Source organism: Hyaena hyaena, unplaced genomic scaffold (genome assembly GCF_003009895.1).
Source record: "Hyaena hyaena isolate Hyena2069 unplaced genomic scaffold, ASM300989v1 scaffold_23, whole genome shotgun sequence".
Taxonomy (NCBI): Eukaryota; Metazoa; Chordata; class Mammalia; order Carnivora; family Hyaenidae; genus Hyaena; species Hyaena hyaena.
Window position 1 is genome coordinate 285,242 of NW_024080655.1, and position 20,028 is coordinate 305,269.

Consider the following 20,028-nt stretch of genomic DNA (forward strand, 5'->3'; position numbering starts at 1 on the left):
CTTAATTGATTAAACTTATGCCAAAAGAAAAACACTATTATCTTAGATGACCTTGACATTTCTGTCTCATCAGATCCGGGGAATCTTCATGACTCATTTAATTCCATTTGTAAAATGTGAGTAGGATTATTTATCTAATCCAGATCATTATTTTATATGTAATGAAAGACAAATTACACAGAAAATCCACTTGAGAAATATTGAGAACTTTTAAGGGAACTTTGTATCACTTGTATATCTGTATCCAAAGATGTGGGAAGAGGGACTATGTAATAGTCATTTTGAGCCAGACACAACATCCAAGGCTACTGAGGAAATGCTGTACAATAAGCTGTTATAAAGATAGTTCTTGGCATTTTGAAGAGGAAAAACTCCATCTGCAGCTCTATCTCTGTGTGTATGTGTATTCATTTGACAGAAAGGAATCAAAGCTCAAAAAAAAAAAACCTGCTGGCATAGATACAGTAAAGCTTGGTACTTTTCTATTTGATATACAGTTGAGTTTTTAAAGAATATTCTGTTAATATACCTGTAAATATTCATGCCAATAGGCAAATATAACTTCAAAATAATTATTATTGATGAAATTTGTCCCAAAAACAGTGAAAGAAAGTCATCTGTGAGGTTTGAAAGCCAGAAACAGAGTTTGGAAGCCAATTATAAGTCAACATACGTAACACTTCGCTTTTATTCTGTGTTTGTAACATATTGTCACTATTCAATTTATATGTTTAAGAGAATTCTAACCTCCTTCTAATCTTCCTTATAACTATGTCCAAAGTGGTAGAAGTGAGTGGAAGCTGTGGTTCCATCAATCCCAGTGTTGAATTAAAAATATTACTCAGAAATTTTGTGATCTCTCCAGATGGACCAGGTGCTCACAACCCAAGCTGAATCCATGGACAAGATGAGCAATGTAACAGAATTCATTTTGCTGGGCTTGACCCAGAATCCAGAACTGCAGAAATTCTTATTTGCTGTGTTTTTAATCACCTACTTGATCACACTGGCAGGTAACCTGCTCATATCTGTCACCATCTTCATCAGCCCGGCCCTGGGTTCTCCCATGTACTTTTTCCTGTCCTACTTGTCCATTATAGATGGTTTCTACTCTTCTTCCATAGCACCCAAAATGATCTATGACCTGATCTCTGAGAAGAACACCATCTCCTTCAATGGCTGCATGACTCAGCTCTTTGCGGAACATTTCTTTGCTGGAGCTGAGATCATCTTGTTAATTGCCATGGCCTATGACCGCTATGTAGCCATCTGTAAGCCCTTGCATTACATGACCATCATGAGCCGGCCTGTCTGTGGTTTCTTGGTGGGAATGGCTGGGATTTTAGGTTTTCTTCACGGAGGAATCCAGATTTTGTTCATGGTCCAGTTACCATTCTGTGGCCCCAATGTCATTGACCATTTTATGTGTGATTTAATACCTCTCCTGGAGCTAGCCTGTACAGACACTCGCACCTTGGGGCCCCTGATCGCTGCCAACAGTGGATCACTGTGTTTCCTCATTTTTTCTATGCTGGTTGCTTCTTATGTTGTCATCCTGCACTCGCTGAGGATGCATAGCTCTGAAGGGCGTCGCAAAGCCCTGTCTACCTGTGTCTCTCATGTCACTGTTGTCATCTTATTCTTTGTACCTTGTTCATTCCTGTACCTGAGACCCATGACCTCCTTCCCCAGTGACAAAGCTGTGACTGTGTTTTGTACGATAGTAACTCCCATGCTGAACCCTTTAATCTACACCCTCAGAAATGCGGAAGTGAAAAATGTCATGAAGAAACTCTGGAGGCAAATAATGAAAAGGGGTGATAAATGAACTTTGTGATTAGAGTTTTTACCTAAAAATAGCTAGGGGTAATTTATAGAGATTTATTCCTCTTCTTAAACAGAGATTTATCCTCCTGATTAAAACCGGGACAGTCAATTATCCTGTCTGGATCAGTTTTCTTCAGCAGCATGTATATTGTGGGCAGGGTCGACATACCCAGTAAGACACAGTAGGCATGGTGAGTAGGGCCCACAAGAATTTTAGGAGCCCTTGAAATGCTTTAATTTCTTTTAAAATAAGAAGAATAAAATGAATGTAATCCAAATCCAACTTGGAGTATAGTCATCTTTACAACAATGCAGTCATAAAATACAATTTTTGATATTTTTAATAGAGGGGGAGAATTCATGAAGACAAAATTACTAACGGGCCACGGAAGTCATCATGTTGCCCTGATCGTGAGTGTGAAACAGATCAGCAGCAATAGTCCTGAACACTCTTTACATCCAGCACTACAGCTAGAATGAAGTTTTGTTTACAAAGATGAAAAGCAACTATATATGAAAAAAAAAAAAAAAATATATATATAGAACACCAGGGAGTCTTCAAGTACTTTCACCCAAATATACTTTTTCTTATCTTAGTAAATTTAAGAGGTTAATAGATGTTCTCTCCCCACAACAATAAAAAGCTCTTTGCTTATCACAATCCCAAGAAGAGAATACTGACACACAAAGGTACTTTTTCAGAAATTACACTGCCACCATTTTCTATAATATACAATTGTCTGCAGAAAAAAAAATGGAGACAAAATGGCTGGTGCCAAGGAAATATAATTGATCAAGTCCATAGAATTAAGGTAGAAATTACCCATATGTTAAAGTCATGTTTTATTTTTTTTAATGTTTATTTATTTTTTGAGAGGGAGCACAAGTGGGGGGCGGGTAAAAAGAGAGGGAGACACAGAATCTGAAGTTGATCCAGGCTCTGAGCTGTCAGCACAGAGTCCAATGAGGGTCTGGAACCCATGCTCTGAGATCATGACTTGAGCCAAAGCAAGATACTTAACTGACTGAGCCACCCAGGCACCCCCTAGGTTGTGAACAAAGGAAAAGAAGACTTTGAACAGCTGTGTCAGGAAATTACCAGTGATACATGAACCAAGGTCGTGTAACGAAACCGAACAACAATGACCACGGATCTGGATTATAGAAAAGAATTCATAACATGTACATAATGAAATTCTAAGAGAGATTCAGAAATAGATGCTCTGAAGTCAAAGATTAAGAGCTTAAATCCAATAGGCTTGATTTGTCATCTTGTCTCCTGCATTAATTAGCCTTGTAAATGTAAGCAAGTTGCTTCATCTCCCTACTGACTTTTTTTATTTGTAAATGGAAAAAAAAAATTACATACTTTCTTAAACTGTAGACATTAAATGATTTAAGTTGGAAAAAAAAAAAGAGTCAGCTGAAAATTAGCAAAATTGCTGAGACATGGTTACAGCCTTCAGAGATATCACCAGCACAGAAAGTGTGCGAGGGACTACAGTTCCTCACAAGAGGAGCCCAAGAACACCGCCACTGTCATTCACCAACTACGATCTCAGGAGCACCAAACATCTGTCCCAGCCTCACTTGACTTCAAAATAAGTCATAAATGGCATCCACTTTTGAGCAGGGACAGCATAATGGTGAGTTACTATCTGAGCAAGGAACATAATGGGACCTGTGAGCAGATCTCTGGACACTAAAAGCTAGCCCACCACCAACTCCCTATTTTGGAATAAAAATGCCCTTAACATCTCTGCAGTTACAAATGGGGGTGCTGGTTGGAGGACTGTGAGGTGCCTGAGCAGAACTTATTTCAAATGCTCTCACTAATGATAGATTCCATTCTGGTGCTCTGCAAACAGGAAGAGAAGGGATTGCCTCTCTCCCTCTCCCCCACTATTAGAGAGGCAAACCATGAGAGACTCTTGAATGCTGAGAACAAACTGAGGACTGATGGGTGTGGGGAGGGGGGAGATGGGCGTGGAGGAGGGCACTTGTGGGGATGAACACTGGGTGTTATATGGAAACCAACTTGACAATAAACTATTTGTAAAATTAAATAAATAAATAAATAAATAAATAAAATAAAATAAATTTTAATAAGAAAGAAAAAAGGAGAAGGGAAAGCCCAGCACCAGAGACCAACAGACCTATCTCTGTACGAGCTTGCGATTCCTGAGGAAGGGCTCAGAAACTTGACCTCAGAAGGTGATTTCACAACTGGGGATTCGATTATCCTGTGATGCTGACATGTCTTATGTTCTCAGGACTTTATATCAGGTCAGATCTCACTCTACCTGCAGGCCTTTAAAAGTGTTTTTCCAAAACAAACAAGCAGACTCTTTTTTTCTTATTTATTTTTGAGAGAGAGAGAGCATACGTGAGTGAGGGAGGGGCAGAGAGTGAGAGAGGGCAACAGGGAATCCCAAGTAGGCTCCACACTGTCAGTGCAGAGTTTGACACGGGGCTCAAATTCACAAACTGTGAGATCATGACCTCAGCCCAAATCAAAAGTCAGACACTTAACCAACTGAGCCACCCAAGCACCCCAAAACAAGCAGACTCTCAAGTAAGAAAACAAAGTGGTGGTTGCCAGAGGGAGATGGGTGGGGGGAAGGGTGAAATAGGTAAAGGGGGTTAAAAGGTACAAACTTCCAGTTATAAATAAGTCAAGGGGATGAAAAGTACAGCATAGGGAATATATTCAATAATCCTGCAATACTGCTATATGGTGACAGATGGTCCCCATCACGCTTACTGTGGTGAGCACTGAGTAATGTACAGAAGTGCTGAATCACTGTTGAACACCTGAAACTAATATAACCCTGTATTTCCATTATTCTTCAATAGTAAATTCTAGAAAAAAAGATGTTTTGCTGTAGTGTGAGTGACGTGATGCTGTGAGTGACCATCTTGCAAATATGTGCCAGCAACAGATATGTTTAAAATGTCAAACTTCTCTTTTAAAGATCTAGCTGTCGTTCCCAAGAAAGATGGGAATGGAACAGGATAAGGTAAAAATAAGGATGACGCTCAAGAGGATGATGGTGATGACAGCTTATGTTTGTTGAGCACCTTCTGTGAATAACGTCCTGACCTAAGGACGCATTTTATATGTTGTGGAGGCAGTAAATGTCTGCCACTCTTTCTTTCTTTCATTATTTTAGTCCTCAAACTGTGGAACTTACCTCTGTTTAAAACATTTCATCACTTGAACACAATGGTGACCCTACCCCCAGGATGGTATGAGCATCAATAAAACAATGCTAGCATAAATAATTTGACAGCTTTTTCCATTTGCCTGCTTATGAGGTCCAAGTGTTGTGTATTCACATTTTGTTATTCAATTCCCACTCCAGCCCAGTAACGCAAAGATACTGATTTCCTCATTTCATGAATTAGGAAACAATGGGTTGGAGAAGTTAATTATACAGCTCAGATCAATTAGCTAAAATTTGCTTCAATAAGAATTCAAATCTAAGCCTGTCTGACCCACAGCCTTTGTGTGTTACCAAACCCATTTTGTATCTCCTTAATATATCCAGACAACAAACTAAAATTTTTCTTCTCATGTTTGGAATTTTCTTCTTGAAGCCATGGTCACCATGGTTTGAACTCATTGGAAGGTGGGCTTGCCTTCATAGACAGGGCAGGCTGAAAATGTACGAGTGCACAAAGAACCAGCTAGTGACCGGTCAATAATTTGTAACTGCATGAATGTTTTGATTCCCACATAACAGGAATTTCCTTGCAATTATTTTCTCCCCCATCTTCAACAGTTTGTACATAAAGGAGTGGCCTGTGGCTTATATAGTAGTACTTTCCTCTAATGAATAACAAATAGCAAATATGTTTGATCTGAATATCAAACTCATATATCAAACTCATATCAAATGTCAAAATCAAACTCATCCCGCTGTCATCCATTAAAAAAGAAAAAGAAAAACTTCACTGAGAGAAGAAAGTTCAAGATGTGAAAAACTATTTTTAAAATTAATTTTATCTGTTTCTTTTTACTTTTTATTATGATTGTTATTTTTATTTTATTTTGAGAGAGAGAAAGCATGCAAGAGCAGGGGAGGGGAGAGAGAGAGAGGGTGAAAGAGAATCCCAAGCAGGATCCATACTGTCAGTGCAGAACCGGATGTGGAGCTTGAACTCACAACCCGTGAGACCATGACCTGAGCTTTAATCAAGAGTGAACGCTCAACCAACTGATCCACCCAAGGACCCCCAAAATAGTACTTTTTAAAGTAGCTTCCCAGTAGTAACAATAAGTTGTGGAATATAAATCTCAAATGCAGTTCTTCTGTTTTGACTCCACATGGATATTTTCAACAGTACTAAAAAATTTGGAAGCTTATACTAGTTCCAGCCTTTCTTCTTCTGCTGCCCACTGGAGGGGGCACCAACATTTATTAGACGCCTATCAACCTGTCAGATGCTGTGCTCTTGGTGCACATTGTCCTTTCACAGACATACACTGAGGATTAAAATGCTTATTTTTGGACATGGAAACCAAGGATCAGAAAAGTTTAAGATGCCTTGTAAGTGGAACAGAGAAATAATTTAGCCCCAGGGAGTACCTTTTAGGATGGCAGAGGCTTACCCAAGTTAATAGAAGAAATGGAGGGAGGAGATGGAGGAGGAGATGGGAAAATAGGAAAAGATGACAACCAGGATATCTATCAAAACACTAATGGCAACTCTCTCTGGGTAATGTCTTATAGGTGGATTTACACATGCACACGTGTGAGTGTGTGTGTGTGTGTGTGTGTGTGTGTGTGTGTGTGTAGTACCCACCTTTGTTTTCCTACATTCCGAATTTTAAAATAAATATGTATTTGGGGAGAAAGATGTTGTACCATAGACTCCAAAATGGAGTCAAGATTAGTAATAATTTTGGAGTCATACAGAAAACTTCAACAAATTTAGTAATGTCAACAAGATTATTAATACTTTTGAAATCATATAGAAAATTTCTGGTGATATTTACTCACATATTTATTCTAGCAAGTTGAAATTTTTTTCAAAAATAAGCAGCGTTTGTAAGTTGGTTGGGCCATAGTTAATCATGATTCAGGCAATAAAAAACAAGGGACTAAAAAAAGATGGGGAGCACTTGGATCAGTCCATTATGCTAGTTGGTATTTTAACTGTATGAAAAGGTGCTTATCAAATTTCAACTAAAGTATGCTTTTCTAGAAAGTCTCCTGAGATAAAATTGTGGCAAATTAGAGAAAATATAGGCTGTTTTTAGTGAGCCTCACCATGGTTTCATACTTAGTAGCTGATTGGAATACTGGCTCAATCATACTTTTATTATCTAACAGCAGAAATGAATGGTATAGAATCCAAGGTCTCATTATACCTAGTTTTTTAACGAGACTATCAGAATGTGACAAAATGAAAGAAGACAATATTTATTTTTCTTTAGAACTTAGCAACTGTTATTTTTGTGAGACATAGAGGTTTGGGGGTAAAGCAATAACTATTTCCTACTGAGCTCCTGAATATTGGTTCTTGGTAACTAATTGTGAATACTTGTAGTAGACAAACTGTTTTTCATATTAAATTCTAGTTTGTTTTTTGTTGCAAGTATAAAAAGTGGAGATGTTGCAACATGGTGGTTTACAGATTATGAAACAAAAGAAAAGTTTTTTAGAAATCATGAGAGCCTACACTCTTAAAGAACGAAGCCTGAGAAAGGATCTCATCAGAGTTCATAAAGCCAGGAAAAGAACAGAGCAAACACGGATGCACATTTCAGATTTCAGAACCCCAGCATCCCTTGGAATCCAAAACAAGGAGTTGGCAAAAATAATCACTGGCCAAAACTAAGCCATCTACTCTAAGCACAGCATTTTTTTTCACCCCCAGTAGAGATAGAAAAAGGAAGGAAGGCAGCCTCTGTATGGAAGATTAGGAAAAGGTTGAGGAACACATATAAAATAAAATCTGTTGTGGGTCTACATTCCAGAAACTGTATTCTGAATTTGACATAGATTTTTTAATTTAATTCTCACAGTAACACTTTAATTCTCACACTATTATCTGTATCTTTATTTTAAAGGCAGGCATCAGAGGCTGATAGATGTTTAGTTACATACTCAAGGTCATGCCATGAGTAAGTGTGGGAAATAGGACAGAAATTCAGGTTGATTCGTCTCCGGATCCAAGGTCTTCTAGAACAGTAGCTATGCTATCACTCGTAAAGTGATGAGAAGGAAGAGAAGCTAGATGTACACAGACTGCTACACACAGCAAAGCAAGAAGTTGTTTGCCTTAAGTTGCATTTTGCCTCACATTTCTGCAAGTCCATTATCACATAGCCTGGAATGCGAAAACATGGATTGCTAGTGAAAGATCTGAATGATGGACCAAAAACAACTGATTTTTTAAAACTTTTTTTAATGTTTTATTTATTTTTGAGAGAGAGATAGAGACAGCGTGAGCAGAGGAGGGTCACAGAGGGAGAGAATCACAGAATCTGAAGACAGGCCTCAGGCTCTGAGCTAGCTGTCAGCACAGAGCCTGACACAGAGCCTGAATCCACAAACCGTGAGATCATGACCTGAGCCCAAGTTGGACGCTTACCCAACTGAGCCACCCAGGCACCCCTAAAAACAACTGATTTTGAGTGTTGGCTTAGGTTCTTCACAGCCAGATAACCTTGATTAATCAGCCACATCGGGAGACAAAGTTTCCTCATTTCTAAATCAGGGATAATAATGATTCATGCCACATCTGTTTCATACCGTTGTTTTATAACCAAATTACACAATTCAAGATAAAGACTAAACCATAAAAGTCTATGAAGATGAACAGATAGACATAATGAAATACGGTGATATTCAGTAGTAAAAACAAGTTTTGCTTTGTTATGCTTACAGAAATAGTCATTTCTACTTCGTGCTTTACCACCCATTATATACCTGTTCTTTCTTACTGAATGAAGAGCTTCCTCATAGCATTTTTTACCTCTTCATTTCTCAGGGTGTAAATGAGTGGATTCAACATAGGTGTCAGAATGCCGTAAAATACTGCCATGTTTTTGTCTATGGACAAAGTAGAAGACGGCCGCATATAAGTAAATATACATGGCACAAAGAACAGGGCAACTACAGTGAAGTGGGCCCCACAGGTGGAGAGGGCTTTGCGTCTCCCCTCGGAGCCATGGTGCCTCAAGGAGCGCAGGATGACAACGTAGGAGGCAACCAGCATGAGGAAGTTCAGCAGGCAGATCACACCGCTGTTGGCCACCACCAGCACGCCAATGACGTATGTGTTGGTGCAGGCGAGTTCCAGCAAGGGGTACAGGTCACAGACAAAGTGATTGATCACATTAGGCCCACAGAAGGGCAGCTGAAGGACCAGGAGGAGCTGGACCAGTGAATGCAGGAAGCCCCCAAGCCAAGCCACCCCCACCAGCAGGGCACAGAGATGCCTGGTCATGATGGTCGTGTAGTGCAGGGGCTTGCAGATGGCCACGTAGCGGTCATAGGCCATGACCGTGAGCAGAATAATCTCAACACCTCCCAAGAAATGGGCTTCAAAGAGCTGAGCCATGCAACCTTCAAAAGAGATGACTCTCCCCTCGCACAAGGAGTCCGCAATGAGTTTAGGGGCCATAGAGGAAGAATAGCAGGTATCAATAAAGGACAAATTGGCCAAGAAAAAATACATGGGGGAAGCCAGGGTGGGATTGGAAGTAATGGTGACCACAATGAGGACATTGACACACATGGTAACCACATAGATGATCAAAAAAAACACAAAGAGGACTCTCTGTATCTCTGGCTTCTGTGAGAGTCCCAGCATGAAAAACTCTGTGATATTGTGTGGCATTTCCATAGAGTCCAAGGACAGTGAGGATGCAGATTCAGTATTGTCTAGGTCAAGAGAGAAAGATAATTGTAACAGAACTAATTGCAGGGTGGGGAAGGTGCTACAATATTTTCTTTAGACACACTCACTCCCTTTTGACCCTCTTAACACTTTCCATTCCAATATTTTGTACCAATTCACTTTGTTAACCACAAAGTGTGAATGTATATCTATTGTTGACTTTCGCATCATTGGGCAGTAGATGTCTAACTTCTTACGTGAAAACAAACTAAATATTAATTAGTTTTGTTGCTGCTGAAACTGAACATGTGGCAGACCTTGATTTTCTAATGCAAATAGAGTACATCTCTGACAATTTTCAGGATGATTCCACATAGATGCAATGGCACCTGAGGAAACCATGAATATTTAGGATCTCCTGAAATCTCTGCATGTATAGTCCATATCCTTTGAACTCAGTCTTCTTAAACTTTTCAACAAGATTTGCTACTTTCTGTCAGCAGTTCTGATGGTAACAAACTGAATTAAAACGAACAGATGCAAATCTGAGAGAAGCTGATTGAAGCAAATCTGAGAGAAGCTGAGGTCTGCAACTGAAGACCTCCCCGACTTCCTGGTTCTCCCTCTGCTCACTCCTTCCCACTGAGAACCCATGTTGTGGGCAGCATCACATCCAGGAAGCCAAACTTAAGTTACTCTTGCCCCCTTGCTTTACACATTTTATATGCTTCTGGTTTTGCTTTTTCTGAGCTCAGTGAAATCCTTCTAGTTAAAAGTTACTAGTCTTTCTGCATCTGTAGGAAGGACTCAAAGTAAAAGTTTGGTGAGCATCCGTGGAAGATTCTATTAAATGATGAGTATCTACCTTTTCATTAAAGGAAGCTCCAGAGGCAGGGAGAGCAGATGCTCCCTCTTAACCAGCTATAAATTCATCTAGCAGAATATTCCTACTCACCCATTTCTTCTCCTAGTAATAGTAAGAAAATGCCTGTGCCTTTCCTGGTTTTAAACAAAACCCTGGGGTAGCTGGGTGGCTCAGTCAGTTAATTGTCTGACTTTGGCTTAGGTGATGGTCTTGCAGTTCATGGGTTTGAGCCCCACATTGGGATCTATGCTGACACCTCAGAGCCTGGAGCCTGCTTTGGATTCTGTCTCCCTCTCTCCCTCTGTCCCTCCCCTCACCCTGCCTCACCCCCTACTCACGCTCTCACTCACTCTCTCTAGCTCTCTCTCTCTCAAAAATCAATAAATATTTTTTTAAAATTTTAAGCAAAAAACTGACACTAAACCTACCCACTAGCCACCTATTACTTTCCTGGAAACATAGGCCTCCTTACAGTAGCTAAATTATCCAACTTGCTGGAGATCTGATGTTCAGTATGATAAGAATTAAGGGAGAATGTTTAAGTGTCAGAGGAAGAGACACCCAGATATAAGAAATACTGGGGAGAAGACTCCTCTATTGATCAGGAAGTTGCCCTCCTTTTTTTCTCTTTCAGTTTTAGTGCAAAAAGACAAAGGTTGCTTCTGTGAGTGACAAGTCCGATGGGGACCTTTTCAGAGTAAAACATGATGGTCAAGAGCACAGACAGGGGTGTCGGTGAACAACTTCTCAAAGCCTGAATGTTCTAATCTATAAAATGAAAATAAAAGAACTGCTACACCTTGAGGTTGCAGAGCGTAGTAAATGATAACGGGGCATGCCAGGTGTTTGTACAAAGCCTGGATGTGATACACATTCAATAAGTGGCATCTCTAGAATCACCATCATTAACACCATGGACAACAAACTCTTTATGTGGCTTAAAGAACCAAGGACGTAAGTGGATATATTCAAAACGAAATTGGTTATATTGAATATAACTAATTATATTCAAAACTATAATATTATAAACATTTTTTAAATGATCTAATGCTGATCTTCATACAGAACACAATAGAGAAAATTCAAATCTATATGAATAGCACAGGATTTAGCCCAAAAATAAAAATGTAAGGCTGATTCATCTCTGTGTCTTGTGGAAATACAAAAAATTTTTTTTTTAATTTTTAATGTTTTATTTATTTCTGAGAGAGAGAGAGAGAGAGAGCAGGGGAGGGTCAGAGAGAGAGAGAGGGAGATACAGAATCTGCAGCAGGCCCGACGCGGGGCTCAAACCAACCAACCGTGAGATCATGACCTGAGCCAAAGTCGGATGCTTAACCAACTGAGCCACCCAGGCGGCCCAAAAATTATTTTTTAAAAGCTAGCCAGAAAAACTAAGTCTCCTGTTTAATTATTCCACCAGTTTTGAGTTGCATTTTTTTCTTTAGTTTTAAAAAAAGATTACAGAAACTTACATTGACTGGATCTGAGGACAACAGGACTCCAGGTGTTGTGCTGTGCTTTGTATTTACCACCTAATATCATGGAAAGGTGGATCTGGAAGAGTTCTTAAAAGATCATCCAGACCACCTCCAACATATCTCCCAAATTTTGCTGTTTCATGTGATTAAACTTCTGGATGAGATTAGAATGGTTTCATCCATTGAGGCAAAGCACAGATGAGGCAGGTGCTGTCAATTACCAAAAATCATCTAAACTGACAGTTTCTTTTTACTTAATGTTTATGTATTTTTGAGAGAGGGGGTGGGGAAGGGCTGAGGATCTGAGGCAGGCTCTGAGATGACAGCAGAGAGCTGGATTTGGGGCTTGAACTCACAAGCTGTGAGGTCATGACTTAAACCAAAATCAGACGCTCAACCAACTGAGCCACCCAGATGCCCCTGAAGGTTTCTTAGAATAGTACAAACTGAAAAGACAAAAGATGGCCATCTATTTACAAGCAGCTGGGAATTTGTTCTGTCATCCATTTCCCTTAACAACCTGATGGCATTTAAAATCATTGTTTCCAATTGTCTATTTTAAAGATGGTGAATTTCAGACTCAGAGAGATTAGATGCACAGAGCCAAGGTCACATGGGTGACCCATGACAGAGGTGTGGCTGGAACCCAGGTCACACATCACCCCGTCTATGCCCTTTCCAATTCAACCATTGCTTTCCATGGTCTGCCTTCTTCGGAAAGAGGAGCTGGTTCATTAGTTCTGCTTTCTGCTAAGGATAGTCACCAGCAGAGTCTCCAAGAGAAGCTTTCTCCTTCCACTGAACAGAGTTTCTATAAGGGGACCGGGAGTGACAGCACAGGGACTGTCAGTGCCATGTGCTCTCTGCTTCTCTATGGGAGGCTAAATCTCCCTCACAGGACCTCCGCTGGAGTTTGAGCCTCATTCACAGGTCACAACAACATTGATGCCATCATTTAATTAGTCCCCTGACTACAATTTTGGTCTCACAAGGAAGTGACTTCTATTGTGCCTCTTACAAGTGCCCAGTATCCTTCTAGTGTCTCAAGAGGGAAACTATAAATTGTCAGGAAGAAAGGGGAGTTAGGATATTTTAGGAACGGACACTGGAGGGTCAGCGTCTTTAAAGAAATCGTTGACTGAACAACATCAACAGAAATGAACAGTATTTATTGAGCATCTTCTGTGCTCAGAGGGGGAGGCCTTTCATCTCCTCCCTTAAAGCTGAGAGAAGAGTATCACTGTCCTTTATCCATGCCTCTCCTCTGTGGTGTGCCAAGGTATGCCGAAAGATCAAAATGACATGAATCAGAATTGTACATCCACCGTTTCAATCATTCAGTAAGGATGTTTTATCGGGCCCACCTGGTAAAAGATAGTACTTTGCTAACTGTCAGGAATCCATGGGGAGAGAGACAGACACTGTATTTGACAGCGTGGAGCTTAGATTCTACATGGAGCAGTAGCCACCTCCAAAACCAAGCAGGGGCGTAAACGAACAGAAGCACCAAATCAAAATCTAATAAATGGAACTGTGGGGTTCATCTTATATATTTTTAATGCTGATACATACTGACAGAGGTGAACGTGTAGGATACTTACTGATGTACGCGGCAAAGTTTCCTCCATAACATCTGTAACCTTGTACCCGCCCAGCACTCTTGCAGGCTCGGCATGAAGTCAGCATTTCCCAGGACTGAATGAATCCTATTCTAAGCCGTCCCTCAACCAGTTTCCCGAAAGCTTCTATCAAGGGTCACAAAACAGGGAGAGTTTAGTCCACTATAAATCCATGTCACCACCTTTGAAAGGCTCATGGACACATTTTCCCAGTTTTCCTCAAGGACCATTTAAAACCTTCACTTTTGGGGCACCTGGGTGGCTCACTCGGTTAAGTATCTGACACTTGATCTCAGCTCAGGTCATGATCTCACAGTTCATGAGTTCAAGCCATGCAACGAGCTCAATGCTGATAGTGTGGAGGCTGCTTGGGATTCTCTCTCCCCCTCTCCCCCTGCTCATGCACAGGTGTGGAGGGGGGTGGGGAGGGCATGCATGCGCGCACACACACACACTCTCTCTCTCAAAATAAATAAATAAATGTAAATTATTATGAATAAATAAATAAATAAATAAAGGGGTGTCTGGGTGGCTCAGTCAGTTAAGTGTCAGACTTCCACTTAGGTCATGATCTCACGATTCATGGGTTTGTGCCCCACCCCGCCTCTGTGCTTACATCTCTGAGCCTGGAGCCTGCTTTGAATTCTGTGTCTCCTTCTCTCTCTCCCCTTCCCTAACTCATGCACTGTCTCTCTCAAAAATAAACTTTAAAGAATTTTAATAAAAATAAAACCTTCACTTCACTTTTTCAAAACTCCCTTCCCCCACTCCCAGTCTCTAGTCCTGTTTTAGGTCAAGAACTCCATGGGTCTTGTTTTCCAGAACTACATCGGAGTCCATGAGGTTCTTTCCTTCCTTTCCTCTGCTCTCCTTCACAGCAGCAGGAGCTGTATAATTCTGGATGGCCCCTCCCACATTCCCTCAGCAGGGTTTCACCCAGTAAATCTCTTGCACTTCAACTCTGTCTTAGCTTCTGATTCTTAGAGAACTAGGATTGATGTAGAAAATATAAAGAACTCTTACAAATCAATAAGATAAAAACAATCACATGAGACTGGGAGAGTACTTCCACAAAGAAGTATCCAATGGCCAGTAAACATCTTAGGGAGTAGGGTTCCCCTCTTGTATCATCTGAGAAATAGGATATAGAACCACAGGGGCGCCTGGGTGGCTCAGTTGGTTAAGCGTCCGACTTCGGCTCAGGTCAGATCTCATGGATCGTGGGTTCGAGCCCTGCATCAGGCTCTGTGCTGACAATTCAGAGCCTGGAGCCTGTTTCAGATTCTGTGTCTTCCTCTCTCTCTGCCCTCCCCCACTCATGTTCTGTCTCTCTCTGTCTCAAAAATAAATAAACTATTAAAAAAATAAAAAAAAGAACCACAATAAAATACCACTGCAATGCTCTCCCTACATACCTAAAATTAAAAGGACAGTCAATATGGAGTGTTTGTTGTCAATATGGAGGAACGGTACCTCTCATATGCTACTGGCAGACATGTATAACAATTTTCCAAAGTATACACTGGATATGCATAAATATACACATAACCTATGACCCAGAATCCCTATTCCTAGGTATAAACCTAAGAGAAAGTTATGTAGCAGTGTGCTGGAAGATACATCACCAAGAAGGTTAATAGAGCTATTTGTTAACAGCATAAAACTGTTAACAACTTAAATGTCCATAATTAACAATGTATTTTTAAAATGTTGGTATATTTATACAGTGGACTAACAGAAGGAAAATAAGTGGCAATTTTGTAAGTTTATCAAAATGGGAGGGGGCACATGGATGGCTCAGTGAAGCATCTTGATTTCAGCTCAGGTCATGATCACAGAGCTCCTGGGTTTGAGCACAGAACCTGCTTGGGATCCTCTGTCTCCCCTCTCTGCCCCTCCCCCACTCACACTCTATCTTTCTCTCTCTCAAAATAAATATATTTTAAAATGGCAGAATGTTTTTAAATGGAATAAAATCACATTAAACTATATTTCAGTAAAATTTCAAAACAAATTGTTGATAGAATCAGGTGTAGGTGAACCATCAGTAACTATTCTGGTCAACATTCTCATGTGCAGAGTTGGAGGACCAGGTTAGGAATATTTCAACAGGAGGTTCTACTCATCACAGACTCTTAGTACCCCAGGCTGGGATGAAGCCTCCATCTCAGACCAAGGTGAGGGAGAGATGGTGTTTGCATGTCCTGCAATGCAGTGTAAACTGTTAAAAAGAAATTGAAGTTGTGTGTAATAACTTGTCTGGCCAGAGTCATAGGACATGGTTAGATTAGATATAATTTCAAACATTCAAATCCATTTTACTCTGAAATTTTTTAATAGTCTCTCAGCTCTCATCATGAAAATATGAATTTTTGCTGAGAATGAATAGTTATTTCTTTCCTTACTGTACCTGTATCCTCTATCCACAATTGCTCATTTTTTCCATAGATTTTTCATGGCATTTTTCACCTCTGCATTTCTCAGTGTATAAATCAGGGGATTGAACATGGGTGTCAAAATACAATAAAACACAGCCACTATTTTATCTATGGACAAAGTAGATGATGGCCGCATGTAAATAAATATACAAGGCACAAAGAACAGGGCAACTACAGTGAAGTGGGCCCCACAGGTGGAGAGGGCTTTGCGTCTCCCCTCGGCGCCATGGTGCCTCAAGGAGTGCAGGATGACAACGTAGGAGGCAACCAGCATGAGGAAGTTCAGCAGGCAGATCACACCGCTGTTGGCCACCACCAGCACGCCAATGACGTATGTGTTGGTGCAGGCGAGTTCCAGCAAGGGGTACAGGTCACAGACAAAGTGATTGATCACATTAGGCCCACAGAAGGGCAGCTGAAGGACCAGGAGGAGCTGGACCAGTGAATGCAGGAAGCCCCCAAGCCAAGCCACCCCCACCAGCAGGGCACAGAGATGCCTGGTCATGATGGTCGTGTAGTGCAGGGGCTTGCAGATGGCCACGTAGCGGTCATAGGCCATGACCGTGAGCAGGATGATTTCAGTTCCTCCCAATAAATGGGCAACAAAGAATTGAATCAGACATCATTCAAAAGAGATGGCTCTCCCCTCATACAAGGAGTCCACAATGAGCTTGGGGGTCATACAAGAGGAATAGCAAGTATCAATAAAGGACAAACATGAGAGGAAAAAGTACATAGGAGAGTCCAAGGTGGGACTGAAGATAACGGTGATCATGATAAGTAGGTTACCCCCAACAGAGACAAGGTAGACAATCAGAAAGAACACAAATAAAACTCTCTGTACGTCGGAGTTTTGCGAGAGTCCCAGCATGAAAAATTCTGTGATGTTTCGTGGACTATCCATGAATCCATGAGCTACAGCAAGGACTTGGGTGAGAAGAGATTTACCAAGAAAAACTTATTACTACCACTTTCGAGACATTTTTTTTAAGTTGGGGGAAATCAGTGTTTGTGGAATAGCATTATCCCAAACCCTGTATCCCAAAGAAAGAACCTGTTAATGATGCAAATCATTTTCTAATTAATAGTTTTGACAGAGTACAAAGTTAAATAGCAGATAAAATAAACAACTCCCAAAATATTACCTCTCTTGCATTTTAACCAATAAGAATGAACTCTGTTTTGAAAATATATTCATGGAATTTTTTTGTAATAAAAATTATTATATTAATTTTAGTTCACTAAAAATAACCACTTGCGGGATAACAATTTACAGTTGCTTTTTCAGAGCTACTCTTCCAACTCCCATTTGTACTTCTCAATGCACATGGACATCTCTTCAAAAACTGATTTCCTCATCTCAAGCCCAACTCAATTCTTGATCGTCCTTCTGTATTTCTTCCACCACACACCACAAACATGGAAGTCAAGCATCCTTGACTTCTTCCTTTACTAGTCTACCTCATAAATGCAAAATTAGTCACCACACCTTATCAAGTCTTATTCCTTAATGTAGGGAATAAGTTTAGGAATTTCCTGAGCTCACACCAATGGGTTAACAAGTTTTAGGATGAAAGCATCCAAGATTAGGTAAACAGGGCAGAAGTGCCCCCAACATAGTACAAAAGCAGAAAGGTGCTTTAAAGGAGGGAAGGAGCAGTATAGGTAAACAGGTAAACAGGGCTATAGACCACAGCAGGAGAGTGGAGCTAGTTAGCAAAAGAAAGGTGCCTTGCTGACCCTGAGATAGCATGCTCTTCTGTCTTATCCCCTAGGCAAGATAAGATAAACATAGGTAGTGCCTGGTGCCCGAGTTAAACAGCCATCTGCCCAGTGCTGGGATTTTGTTTTGTACTGACCCACAACCCTGACACCAGATATCTTCGAAACCTCCTTTCTCTCACACACATGAGTTAATGTTCATGGATTCATTGTCTCTTTCTGTATGTCCATCATGCTTGTAAGCCTTCTGATACTAATAAAAACAGAGCAAGGACACTTATTGGGGCTCGGGTCTCCTCCGGACATTAGCCTCTCTTGCAATTAATTCTGTATGCACTCTCTTGTTGGGCAAGAGAGAACTCCAGACTCAGAGTCTGTGACACCTTAACTTTCATCCATCCATCCATTTATTTATTCCAAAAACATTTTGAGCACCTACCATGCCCCAACCACAGTTCTCAGCACTAGCCTGAGATCAATTCGCAAAACAATCTGGTGGTTGCTCCAACAACATTATCTCTCTCCTGCCTCAATCATCTCATGACACCTGCTCAATCAACACTGCATCCAGTATTGTATACAAAATCCATTCATTCAATCATATCCTCCAAAGGCTCCCTTTACCTTTAAGATAAAATCTAAGCATTTTAGTCTCATTACAAGTCCCTAGATCTTATTAACCTATCATGTTATCCATCCTTGTTCACTACCATGTGCTTTATCCATATGAAACTATTCTAAATTCCCTGATCAAGTCATAGTCACTAACACCTCATTGTCATCCACATGCTATTCCTCCAGTCTTTCCTAATCCCACTGGCTTAGTCCCATACATCCTCCAAAAATAGGCTCAGATATTATCTCCACAAGGAAGATGGTCTCTTCCCCCAACCCAGGCTAGACTATCAGGGCTTTCACTGTATTCCTACAGCACCCAGATTGCATCTCTATCCTAGCTCTCTGCACACACTATATTGTATTGGTCTCCCTCCACTATATTGTATTGTATTGTATTCCTACCCTACACTTAGAGTATCTTGAAAGAAGATTCTTTGGGTTTAATATCATTATTGCCAGACCTAGAACAGTTGTCAATGACTATGTGCTGAATGAATAAAAAAAAAACAAAAACAAAAAAAACCCCTCAAATAGTATAGGAAACTTACAATACCTGGATCTAAAGAGATTGATAGCTTCTTACCAGAGTTAATTACATTCTAACATGGTAACTTAATAGAGCCAATAGTATTCTTATAACATGTCATCTGGTCCATCCTTCTGCATCATCTGGTCCTCCTTCCACTGCTTTGAATGATGCATATATTGAATTCCTGGATAAAGTTAAAGAAAGTTCCTGCAGGGGAAAAAAATGTTTAATAATGTCTTCTCTGATTTGGAAACTTCCCCCAATCCTAAGTGACCTGAGTTCAAAAGCCAAATAAGGATTTTATCCATTTATGGACTATAGAGTACTTTTTTTTTTTTTTTTTTTTTTTGGCTAAAAAGCCATTAAGGATTGGGTGTTTTTGTATGATAAACTGGTACAAACATCTTTGGCTTTCAGATGCCAACATTTTGATCTAGAGGTATTAAAGAGCAAACCCAACTCACAGAAGTTAGGTTGTGGGAGACTGAACACAAATCCCATGTCGTCTAACTCCCCAGTCTGTCCCTCTCTCATCACGTGCTCTTCAGAACCCAGATTACTCACTCATGGAGTGGACAAAAGAAACAGAAGGAAAGACAAAGTTGCTAGCTCCAAGTTTTTGTCTAGGCTTGGTATCAGCAGATCATCTTAGGAAAAGGAGGGGAAAGTAATTGCAAACATAACCTATGGTGATGAGACACAGTTTAGAAAATATTTAGAGGAGAAAAAATTACTGAGTACTACCATCCAAAAAGAAAAACTTACCAACTTTCTATTTTTCTTTTATTCTTCCTTCCATCTACAGATTTTGTTCACTTTTCATTGATATCTTTGAAATCACACCATATGTTTAATATATTATCCTGATTGAATAACTTAAATATTTCCCATATCATTATAAAGCACTGTTTTTAATGATTGACTATTATTCTGTTCAAGTAGATGTATCTAATAATAAGTCCATTTTTTTTCTAATACCACAGAAAACTTCATCATGCATTACATCATTTCTAGGTCCCTAGGATAATTTCTCAGATGTATATACTAAACTGAGAGGTATAGATATTATAAAGAC

The 20,028-nt window shown here is 40.2% G+C and overlaps 3 protein-coding genes across 3 annotated transcripts; 1 reads left to right on the top strand and 2 right to left on the bottom strand.

Annotated features, from left to right (window-relative positions):
- The first annotated feature begins 898 nt into the window (after positions 1 to 898).
- On the top strand, positions 899 to 1,828 carry LOC120228444 (olfactory receptor 4C45-like). Its single transcript, XM_039226800.1, has one exon. It carries the CDS (start codon positions 899 to 901, stop codon positions 1,826 to 1,828), a length of 930 nt encoding a protein of 309 aa, XP_039082731.1.
- A 6,950-nt stretch (positions 1,829 to 8,778) lies between these two features.
- On the bottom strand, positions 8,779 to 9,687 carry LOC120228435 (olfactory receptor 4C3). Its single transcript, XM_039226789.1, has one exon. It carries the CDS (start codon positions 9,685 to 9,687, stop codon positions 8,779 to 8,781), a length of 909 nt encoding a protein of 302 aa, XP_039082720.1.
- Positions 9,688 to 16,079: 6,392 nt separating this feature from the next.
- LOC120228438 (olfactory receptor 140-like) lies at positions 16,080 to 16,988 on the bottom strand. Its single transcript, XM_039226793.1, is given in 1 exon segment — positions 16,080 to 16,988. A coding segment is annotated over 1 exon segment (909 nt).
- Positions 16,989 to 20,028: the final 3,040 nt, after the last annotated feature.